This window comes from Varroa jacobsoni, unplaced genomic scaffold (assembly GCF_002532875.2).
Source record: "Varroa jacobsoni isolate VJ856 unplaced genomic scaffold, vjacob_1.0 scaffold_1131, whole genome shotgun sequence".
In the NCBI taxonomy this organism is placed as follows: Eukaryota; Metazoa; Arthropoda; class Arachnida; order Mesostigmata; family Varroidae; genus Varroa; species Varroa jacobsoni.
This window is the reverse complement of record NW_019214033.1, coordinates 89,132-101,400: the sequence shown is the minus strand read 5'-3', so window position 1 is coordinate 101,400 and position 12,269 is coordinate 89,132. Positions and strand designations below refer to the sequence as shown.

At 40.8% G+C, this 12,269-nt stretch overlaps 1 protein-coding gene across 1 annotated transcript in view; it reads right to left on the bottom strand.

Moving 5' to 3' along the window:
* Positions 1 to 12,242, bottom strand: part of AhcyL1 (Adenosylhomocysteinase like 1) — a 174,543-nt gene extending 162,301 nt beyond the window's left edge. Inside the window, exon 1 of the mRNA XM_022844829.2 lies at positions 12,012 to 12,242. Coding sequence (XP_022700564.1) covers positions 12,012 to 12,242 — 231 coding nt within the window. The remainder of the gene's footprint in view (positions 1 to 12,011) is intronic.
* Between the last annotated feature and the right edge of the window lie 27 nt (positions 12,243 to 12,269).

Below are 12,269 nucleotides of genomic sequence, written 5' to 3'. Positions count from 1 at the left end.
ATTCACCTAAAAAAACATTTCTGTAAAATATTCGAAAATACGTTTAGAGAGTCGGCCGACTCAGCTTGAAACAAAGGGTGCGACGAAAACAAATTTCTACAAATGAATGGACGACCCTAGCGAAGTGCTTATTCTACACTAATTATTCGTCTGTAATTGCTTATCTAAGTTGAGCGTGATCAGGTCTTGGGCTGGTACAACAATAAGCAGTGTGGCAGAAACGCAGCGGACCGGCGTCATAGCTCGGTCGCTTCTAGCAACCTACATTATTGCCATCGTCTCCGTCTTCCCCCTTGCGATGGGACCAAGAGTTTATATGTCCCGTCATCCAAAAGGACGATACATCAGTATCCACATCCACTTCCCTGCCTGCCGGCCGACCCATCCACTAAACGGACCGAATCCAACGAACCGAGAGGCAATAACATCGCCGAACTACGATGGCCTCTCAGCTATTCGTTGTTCCGTCACCTTGTCGTCTTGTTGTAGACATTCCGGCGCCATATAACTTCAAAGGGCCTCGTCTACGAAGTGTTCGTTCAAAACAATTCGACATAATAATACGATGCCATGTTTTTGTCGAAACGGCGACGAAAAACGTTCCTGTAATCCTCTCTATGAACCTGCGCAGCTTGGATTGGTCTGGTAAGGACGACTTGCCGACTAGCTTGGCATAGGGTCGAAACATGGCGTAAGGCAAAATTATATTGCATTCTGGCTTTCTCTTTTTTGATACTTCCGCAATACTACCCATCGCTGGCCCTCTTTTCCTCCTTCTAAAAAATGCCGATCTATTACCAGTTTATCCTGGACCTGCAATGAGGCGTTGAATAAGAAGGGGTAGCTGGACTTAGCTAAGGCAAGGAAGAACAGAATGGCAGAGGCGGAAAAGGGACTAGAGCATATTCCCGAACACAAACAAGCCTTTAGCTACGACAATATTTACGGCAGCTGTCATTAAGATTCTAGGTAGGCTTCTCTCGTCAGCGACTGACTCGCGTAACGCTTAATAGATGACCAGACACGTTTAAACTGGTGTTATCTGTGCCTTTTGCGTTCATTTTCAAACCTCTTGACAGGTTTTGCCCAAAGTTGCCAACTAAGGAAGGAATGGAAGTCTTGATACACAAATCAATCACAAACAGCACGTGATGGGCAATTAATGCTAAATTAGTGGCGTCCAAGTTAATTTTGCCATACGCGAGAGTATTAATGCGATAGGGTGTTAAATATCTTATGTTCGATAACTGAATGAGGAAATGGCAGCAAATCGCCTGATTCAAATGACAACAGGACCAAAAAAAGGCGAAAGACCAGCTAGGGCAGATGGATGATATTAGATGGATAAACGCATGCGAATTTCTACTTTTTTAACTGAACACGACAGAAAGGAAAGCACCGTTCGAAATGCAAAAACGTAAAAGAAACCTCCTCGAATTTCTAAAATACAATGTACTACTACTACGATGCTGTACTATATATGATACAACAACTACTCAACCTCTAATACTGAGTCAGACGTCCTGTTTCATGTCCAATTTTATTAAGGTACTTCATAGGTTTCTGCTAGATAGCTTATCCCATGCTGAGATTAATCGTCACACCCGAAGTGCTTAATAACCTCGTTACGTTATTGAAATAAATATTCAAAGTAGGGATTTCATTCATATTTATTTATCGGCGATGTACACGACCTAAATCAGGCTACGAGCCTTAATTATTCATGTTCATTCCTCATTCATGACAAAGAGAAAATAAATCGCCGTCAAAGGGCGGTCTAAATGTGGTGCATTTAGACCGCCCCTCTGCCATGCATCGGAATCTCAACAAACTTATTCTTGCCAGACGCGCTCTGAGCGGAAGAAGGGGAGCCTTCGACGGGAACGGCACCCGAAAATCAATAGAAGTAATTCTATTCAGCTAAAAGAAGCACTGACTAAAAAGTTTATCAGCAGGCCTATCAGTTAAGTTGATGATATTCAACTTTAATCACGAAAGGGGCTCTCTTACCGTAGGGTGCATCAGCGAGACTTGTATTAGTAATCTGTGAGCTCCATGGACAACAGCAGTCCCCAAACACTCAAAAAATCAGACTTTATTATTTACGAGTCATCCAATCGTTGTTAACGTTTGTACTATGAACGCGCCTAACGACGGCTGTATCTGAACAGAGTCGTAAACTAAATGAATTATAGGGGTGACGAAATAAATTTGATTTATTTAACGAATTTGGTTCAAACTGTCGGAAATTTTGTTGAATGCAACTTACTTAGTTTACTTACTTAGTTACTTAGTGACAAATGAACAAAAATTCAATAACTAAGAAGTTTTCGATAATCAAACCTCGTGACTTTTACTGTATATTTTGATACTTGGTTGCAAAATATTGTTTCAGTTATATTATTATTTCTACCGTTGATAATTACTAGTACTCCTATTTTTATTAGGTAAGTAGCAATAGGTGATTTCGCATATAGTGAGCAAGCAGTGATAACAGTGATACAAACGCTTCAGACGTTTCTACAGGCAGTCTTTATAAATCGGATTTTCCAGTTTAATAACATTATATACTACAATTGGATTCAGATGAAAGTCGCTCATTTTTTCAATACAACAAAGTAATTAGTGCGACGTTTTATCAAATTTCCCGCAGGTATATAAAAAAAAAGGAAATTTCTTTTTCCCCATTTGTCCTCACATGGCCCCGGCCAAGCACTGGCTATACGTTTGCTTTCTGTTTCACAGAATCGGAAACGAGAAAATACTACAACCTGATCCCCCTGCGCCGCACCGCCACCATCTACGGGACGAAACGGGTTAGCAGGCGAAACACAATATTATTATGTCGCAATAGTTCTCTCGCACGACTTCGTTTCGTTAGCGAAATGTTTGAAAAAACATTACCAGTACGACGGGTGGCCAAAAAATGCCCCACTTATTATTAAACGACAAGCGCTACATGACGTGGTGTTAGCAACGTAGAGGACGATTGATACTGGAAAAATATTTGTCCATTGAGTGGTCGTTGGGTACGCATAATTCTATGCAGTCGACAATTCCTGCCATCAGAAATCCATGAATACAGTTCGCTTTACATATATGAAACGAAAGGCACAAGTAGAATTACGGTAGTGGAAAATGTAAGTCTAAAGACAAGTTCCCAGTTAATACAAATAGTGTCTCAACTGTACGCGTGCTCTTTTCATAGCCGCAGCATTTTCACCTTTCTGGCTATATCTTTCGGTTGACGTTTTTCCACCCTGTCTGCGTCGCTGCGTGCCCTTCGATGAAACTGGCGATATACATAAACGAAATAATATGAAAAATAATTACAAAAATAACCGCCAGGTGGCAGTAATAACGTCGGATGAAGATACAAGCTTTACTAAAATCAGTGCGTTGTTACTGCCCTCCCTACAAGTTTCCGTGTGACTCTTAAATGTCTATAGCTATTTCCATATATGTTTCTTGCTACCATGGCTATTTTTTATGTAAAGATTTATGTAAAGATTATGTAAAGAGAATTCGAACTTATCGACGGAACACGTTTCCTTGTTGGGGCATTCCGAGTACTATGAGCTAATCTACTTCGTATATAAGGTCACAAAACTGATAGCACATTATATTATGTAATATATACGTATAGGATAGAAGAATTCGGAAAGAATTCAAATTGCTACTGCTCGCACCTTCTCTCGCTTGAACAATAACACTCTAAAGCGATTATCACAGACTGAAGAGGCATTTCTAGCAAAAAAATATTAGGCTAGATCAGAATCGAACTAGTGAAACACAAGATAAAGGCAACTGTGGTGCAAGGATAGACCCGGCGCCATCTTCAGATAAGCTGTTTGTGACCGGTCCAGTTTGCTGCGGCATATTAATAGAAAAACTTTTGCTTTTTTATGTGATGTTCGTTTTACTATAGGACAACTCGGATTCTGTTTTACGCTAGAGACGTTACCCATTCCTGGGAGCGTAAAAAGCCGATTCAAGACCGACTTCGCCGCCTAATCAAATCTGAGAAATAGGACATAATCCAGAACTCTGTATGGCCATGCAAGCAGAGCTCATCTGTAAAGGTATACGATAAAACAGAGATTCCATTATTGAAACGGTACCGCTTTGCTTTGAGAAAGTTGCTTATCAGGTACCTGGGCGTATGAAAGTGTTGCAAATGGTCGTATTCAGTTATTTATTTTGCAAAGTGTGCACAAAATCGCGTGTTAATGTACAATACAATATTATTGGTATCACTGGTATTTATTCTATACTATGACATAGGAGGAGGGCCAAAAAATTATGCCGCAAAATAATTATATCCTGAATATCCCAGTGCTAAACGTATACGGCAACGCGTTGTGGAAACGCGAAAATTTTTCTATTACCTACTATATAAGCTGACCCGCTTTTTTCATAACTGGCTCTGCTTTCAGCTCAATTAAGTGCCGTTTATAGATCACTTTGGGTGTAAACACGATACGCTTAGAATTTTTCTAGTTGATTTATATGCTTGTCATCGCGAAGTTAGCGAGATCCGGCTTGAGATGAGCCGTAGTAACGAGTTATTCTGGGCCTTCAGTGTGATTAACCTGGTTGATCCGCAGCACTGTTTGTTGATTACGTACGTTTAAACAAACATGATCAAGCGTATCCAACAGAAAGCCATTAAAAAGAGATTTTATGAATCCACTAATATCAAGCCCATTAGTTTAATGTATGGGGTGACAACGGGATGAAACAATCCACAAGCACCTTCCTGCTTTCAATGTCATACCAACAATATTCTCAGAGACGAATCGTTTCAGAGTCGTAAACATTGGCCGTAAAAATTTGCCCTTTCCTTCGTTTTGTTTTTTTCGCCTTTTACGCTACCAAGAATGGATCTATCATATAAAACAGAACCGAGTTCTTTCATAATAAAACAAACATTAACATAAAAAGACTGAAAGAACGCAAAGTTCTGTTCCGCAGCAGACCAGAAATTTCCGACCACAAGGTAAGACTGCGCTAACTTTGTAGCACCATAGCGCTGCTAGAAACGGTAATCGTGAAGTAGCCCGTAGTAGTAATGGCAATTGAGATAATGATAATTATTGTTTTACTATTGTCAATATTATTATGATTTGTTAAAAAACATTCTGTGAACAATTAGGTATTGAACTGGCACTGATAGCTTAAATGTTACCTCTATTAGGAAATCTAACCCCGGGTAAAAGGTAGGCTTTTCATAATCCACATAGATGTTATAGATAGATAATTTGAACGATCATAACTCCAATGTTTATGTTTATAATCAAAGCGTAAATAAATCTACATAAAGAAGAAACTAAATTATCACCGTTTTCGCTAATGCACAGTTTATAACGGTGCGCTCTTGACTGACACAAACTACAGGAAACGTTCTCGCTCAATTGGAGCTTTCAAACTTTTTAATCTCATCGGTTTTTTGGTGTGGATTTTGTCTTTAAGGTATCTGCACAAGAAAGGAGTCAATTTAATAATGGTTAAGGTATTCTGTAAGGTTTCCTTATCCGACCTATCTGTTTGGTCCTTTCTTAAAGTATGTTCTTATATTACGATAACATTGTACTAGTGCTCGCCTCACTGGGGATGAAGTTCGTATAGTAAGCTCAGATAACCGGCATTTGTGCTTATGTTTCGTAGAGATACTCCGTAGACGTGGTGAAGGCGCCCGTAGTCAATATTGCCCGCAACAATAGTATAAAACAGTTCTAGCAAACAATGAAGCACAGAACGCTTTTAAACTATGCAGTTAATTGCGCTCGATAGAACTCATATTAGATATGGCTAAATTTCAGCTTCACAAACACAATCTTTATGAAAGCAGTCCACATAGACAACCGCAGTAAGGAATACACGACTGTCCTGTGTCCTTTCTAGCACACCGAAAAACGACTCACACAACGAATGCGAGTGATTATGGTCCTGGAAGACGCCCGGCTGAAATAGATTCATTCTAACTAATAGATCAAGGGGTCGAATTACCGACCCAATAGCGTTGCGAAACTCGTGTTCGATCGACCCGTTCAATAACAAACACCTCATTCTGGGTAGTTGCAGCCCATCAAATTTATTCTGGATCAGATCGCTTTATTACGACCATCTACCAAATTAAGAATGTGAGATTGCTGTGGTACTAATTGAATTCACTAATCTTGGTCATCATTCCGGTAACTGGACATACAATTAATTATGGTAGTTAGACGAAACTTTGACACAAACGCAAATCGAAGCGACATAGACCACTATTTTGTCATGTCTGCCGCAGTTCCTATGCAGACCAAAACGCAAAATAAAGAAACTATAAACCAACCCAAGACATTAAAACAAGTGTCCTTACGTTCAAAATGAAAAATGTCTCCATTAAGACAAATGTAAAAATTGGCACTGGAAATAGCCGACAGGCGCGCTTCGCTTCAGCAAAGCCATTCGCACAGACTCGCATTATAAACACTTAAATTGACGTTTGTTTTTTCCTTCCTTTTTGGCGCCGCCATCTCTGCCGCTTAATACACTTGTGATTAGTCCGATGACCCATGTGAAAGCTGCGGTGCCTAAACAAATAACCAACCAGTCGATATACACCCTCAGCATCGCCAAAGCAATATTTATTGGCAAATCACCTATTTGCCCAGATCATCACGAGTACCGGCCTTTGGGAGAAGGTAGCAGCGAGGACGAATAGGCTCTGAGGAAACGGGCGCTACGAAGGGGAACAGGGCATACGATAATCTGCGTAGTCCCGTAACTGTTTTCCTCCTCATCGATAACCAGCTATGTGAGCCGATAGACATTATAACATTGGCCAAGAAAACGTTCTTTTAGTTCTAAAACGCAGTCTTTGCTGGGACATAGGACAGCTGTAACATCCTATTCGGTTAAAGACTATCATTGTTATTGCCGTTGGTATTAGAGGCACCATTGATACCCTCAATTGCTGAGGCACAAGTACTTCTGCATAATTTCTAGTGCACACTCGATATCTGTGGATCGATTTTGCGTGTTATTATGCACGTTTTTAACCAGTTAACCCGACTTCGTATATTTTTTTTCTACAATAGTGGCTTGGTTTATTTTTGCTCTAGTGCACGGTTGTTGACCTATCCCAGTAGCCCATGAGACAAGCCTTGCAGCTTTTCTAAACCGTTAGTAACAACGATTTACATATAATAATGGTAATCTTTGCGGCTGACCTCAAAGCATAAGTCATCAGTAGAGTTCCAAAAATTCTTTTTCAAACACCTTCCCGTATAGCCCACAGCTAACGAAACTTCGAGCAGTTCGGAAAAGGACAACGGTAATTTTAGGGTCACTTTATCCACCCTTTACTCCACCAATCCGCAATTAAAAGTGTTACCAACTAATAGCAACCATCAACATCAGCACCACTATTTTTATCATCAATATGTATAATGTATGAAGTATTTTTCTCCATTTAATTTTTCACAGAGTTGATGTCACAAAGAAGCATACGACAGGCTCAAGCACCCCAGCTCACAACTCATATAGCCCAGGAAAGTAGCGTCAGCATTGGACCGCCTTCTTCGCACCTCCTACGAGGAACAGTAAATGCGTAGGCGTCCATCGAGGGCTTTACCATAATGACAAAATGCCGTTTCGCGTAGTCTTTCTACGTATAGTCATTTCAAGATAAATATAACATTGATGTGAAGGGATTTGTGCCGTAATTAAACTGACATAAAATGCCAGCTGCACATACGCTAGGCTACATCTTCAAGATCGGCAGCTACAGAATAGCCAACCGTTCGTTACGGACCAGATTAAGCAGATGACTGTACTATAAGTGATTGTAGAAAAGAAGAAAGAGAGTCAATAAGCGACTTCTTGAAATTGCACCTTTTAATGGGGGTTATATGAGGAATTGTCCTGCGTCATCCTATTTGTGCAATAGTATCTATTCTTTTTGATTGAAGATTTAATTTAAGGAAAAGTCATTGAAGTCCCTAAAAAAGACTATATACAGTCAATCCATAAAATAGAATCAATTTTCTGGCTTGGAGAATCGTCTCTGAACACCCTAACTGAACATAAAAAACCAACTCGCTCGATCCTCTAGGGCGTCTACACCACGAGTTAAAATATGGCTATAGACGTTTAAAAAACACCGTTTTTTGTCACTGTTAGTTTCTTGATTTTAGCTTTGTCTATATATATATATATATATATATATATATCGGCTTGTATCAGGATAGCGAAGGTCTAAGGACGAGCCAAGCAACGGGTTTGAACTCGCTACAAACATATCATTGATTCGGACATCACACTTCGTAGAAAAAAAAGGGGAATTTGAGATTTTACTTGAAAATCTGATTGACCTGCTGACTGGAAGCCTCGTCGGGTAGGCTTACAGACAGATTATCGTCAGTGTTGACTGCCATACGTAAACCTTTAACAACTTTAAACAATTTACCAATGCTCGGATAATCTACGCGTGCTTAACAACCGTATCTGTAAATGCACAATATATACAAAAATCTAGAGTTAATACAACTTCTTCAGGCCAATTTTTAGATACACAGCATAGCAATAGTCCGAGAATACAAAGCAAATGTCAGTAAGACATGTACACTAAATAACAAACGTGTTTTTTCCTGTGCACCTGTGAAGCCAAACATGCACGTCATATATATGAAAATGCATTTCTTGCTTCGAAACTTCTACCCTAATAATAGTAGCGCACTATTTTTGTTAAGCTCATTGAAAAATGAAATAGAGTACATTTCCAAGCTCACAGAAACGCCAGCGAAATGACACAATTCATCTAAAGAGATGGATAATTCTGTACATCGCAGAAAATTAGCGACTGCCGACGCAAACTTCGGATTAGCAAGCCTCGTATACGCACCAGTGAAGACAACGTTGTTAATGAAAGAGCGCACCTTTTACCGAAGGATTCGCCGTAACATACATTCTGTAGCCAGATTAGATACGTGGTGCTTACAAATTTCTGCGATTGAACGTGATAGTTGAGGTGATATACGGCGTATTTCTGGCATCGGATATAGCCGAAGACACGATATTAACTGCCGGCGCACATATGAAGGCTAATGTGCAGAAAATCGAGTGAAGTGCGCAAAATCTTAACCGTTGGACATAAAAACCACACATGATTTACTCATGAGTTCTTTGACTGGGCTGTTGTTGTCGTTATAGCCGCTATTTTTTTCGTGTTATCATTTTTGAACGGAAGTTACCATCGGAAGTATTTCTTTGACAGTATAGTCCTACTTTCGGAGCAACGCAATCGAACTGATGAGGCATCACAGATTTGTATATGTACCTACGAATACCTGGTATCCAATGTAGGTATTCATGAATTGTAGTCAAGTGGAAACGTGTTAAGCCTAATTGCATAATAAACACTGCAAACGCATGGATAGAAATATCGCAAATCCTTAGTAGCGTTCTGGTTTCGCTGTAGGTTAATATCAGGGCTAGCAGTTGTATTAGAGTGATCAAGCCCAATGAACGAAATCTGCATCGCCCTATTTAACAGCATTAGGACATTTTGTACCTCTTATGATAATTTCATTCTCTACCTACCCACTGATTCACCACTGAATCACCCGTCTGATTAGAGCTTGGAGCCTTATTCAGATAAATGGCCAAGTTTACGTAGATCGATAGCCTTTGTGCTTATTGCCGTACCAGGCTCAAAGCCTGATTGTACCTAGTCGAGTGTCTGGTGGCCCCGTTGAGATACTCAACTCGGTTAATCTGACGCCCTGTCATCGTGCCTTCCCTTAGACAGGACCCTTAACGAAATGTGCTCTTCGGACCCGTGGGACCCATGCGACCAGCCGTGGGAAAACGAGAGGCACTACTAAATTCGTGTTTGATTTTTCTATAACGTTCTTCCTAGAGTAAATAGATTAAGGCTGTGAGAATGGCCCCTAAACACCAGACTCTTTGGCTTGTATAGGTTTTGCAAAAGGTATTAGCATTTGCTTCAGATCGTCCATGTCCTAAACATGATTGGTCAGTCTAACAGCTTCGATACACATAGATATTTTCTTTACAGTTAGAAGCCATTTTTCTTCTATCTGTGCTATTTGACAACATTACCCTGATCATCCGATCAGCGAACAGACCAGCTAAGCCTATTTGCTTTTATTCGAACAAATATGAACACTGTTTTCCAATTACAAGTAATAGTTTCGGAATAAGTAATGCTCTGCTGAAAGATGACGAGACATTTTTGGTGTGCATCCGCTCTAATCGAACTAACTTACAAAGCCTTTACTAACTAAACCCTAAAGCCTGGCTTTAGCGACGAAAGTAACAAATGAAATGGGCGCTCGACTTGTACTGTTCCTCTTTCGTTGATGTCCTTCGCGAAATACGATTTGTAGTTTATTAATTACAGAGAGCGATAACAGGCACTTTGAATAAAGATAGAAGGAATGGTACCGGAATAAGTTTTGCCTCTGCTAAGAATGTGATTTAGTAGAATGGGACGATTGAAGAAGATGCTACGTGTAAACGAGATCAGGGGCATAATTCAGCTGATAATGACGGGAAACAATCAAACGCAATAGGTATTTCGTTTTAGAGAAGTTTTTGGATAGAATTTGCGGCATTATACGTATTTGCCGATCAGAACATCAGATAGGGAGTCATCAGAGTTCAGGCCATAAATAACCGATAAAAAATGCTTTGGGGTTAATTGAACAATGGATAACACGGTGCGACCTCATATATATATATATATAATTTTCAGCAATTATATGTAATTGTCAATATTGTCAGCAGCAACATGGCTGCCACCAGCATAGTCCACGCTAATGTACTATAACGTGTACAAATGCGTAAACATTTAAAACAGACATATACGCATGTACGCATATTAAAATACTGGAAAACGCGACAAATATATTGACCTCTCAGATCAGCCCTGATACATGCTTGCTTACTTAATTTAAAATTGTACATTATTGGCTTTTTTACCCACATGCTTCTACGTTCTTCTTTATAGTTTCGTGCTGGCGCTGCTGTTGTTGCAATGAATCATATCAGTGGTAATAACATCACTATTACTAATCACAATAACAAAAAAACAACGCTCAACCAAATACCACTTGAAACATTTCCAAATATCTTTGGATTTTTTTTCGTTGGTCGCATTGGCGTCTGTCTCTAAGCGCGCAGCTCGCCGTATATATTATCATACGCTTATCGCGTCCCATCACTGTTCGCCATTGACTATAGCAGAACGAACAGCTAAACACTGAGAATGATAATAACAGCAAGTTAATAGGATAGCTATACAAACGTCAGCGTGCGTCACAACGCTTAATGACATAATCGTGACTAGCTTATGACGCTGGCAACCGTGCTGGCGTTCGCCGACCGGCGCCGCATCCTCTCGATGCACGTGGCACCATCACGGGAGCTATAGCGAAACCAGTGGCAGTAACGGCAGGGCGACAGCGAATCAACCAAGCCAACGAACACGAGTCAGGGAGGACGAGTGGGAGTCATGGAAGGGGGGCAGATCTACGCGATTTGCCCTCGATTTGCAGAGCAATTACGCTCCGAACCGGATCGTACAACGGACAAATGGCGAGAAGCAACACGACACAGGGACCAGTTGAGCAAATATTGTAGTGGCTCTTGACTACCATCGTCAGCACTCTGACACCATTGATTCGAATCTTTACAAACGGTAGCATACGCAAGCTGCTGTACTACTGCCGTTAGGAGACAGTGATCGTATCGGTAAGAGTTCGGCGGTTGAAAGACCCCATTCGATTTTGCAGAGCACTTGCATGCTCATAAAATACTCATGGTAATAAATCACCGGAACGGTAGTATATTCCCGTTGGGGTACGATCGTGTTAGCTGGGGGAGAGTTTTGCGGGTGGCAGTCTTAGGCGAGAGAAATGTACAAACGTTGGTACGATGAAACACACGTATCCGTGATAAAGTTGGTAAAAGCTAGCTACTGTGTAATTAAGTTCGCTTACCCTGAGACGTCCAGAGGCTGTATCAAGGAGATTTTTCGTCGCGGTTTGCGCCTGATTCGACACAGGAGCCTCTGTCGTAGCTGAAATCGGCGCTGTAGAACTTCTTCTGGTGCTGAGTATAGCCGTTCCAGTGTGTTCTTTCCCGGCATTAGCGGTCGGAGTGGGCCCATTTTTCGACTCCGGCTTACCATTCACCTTATCTAGAGCTCCCACCGCTGCGGGGTCGGCCATCGTGTTAGACACACTCCCTCACTCCAG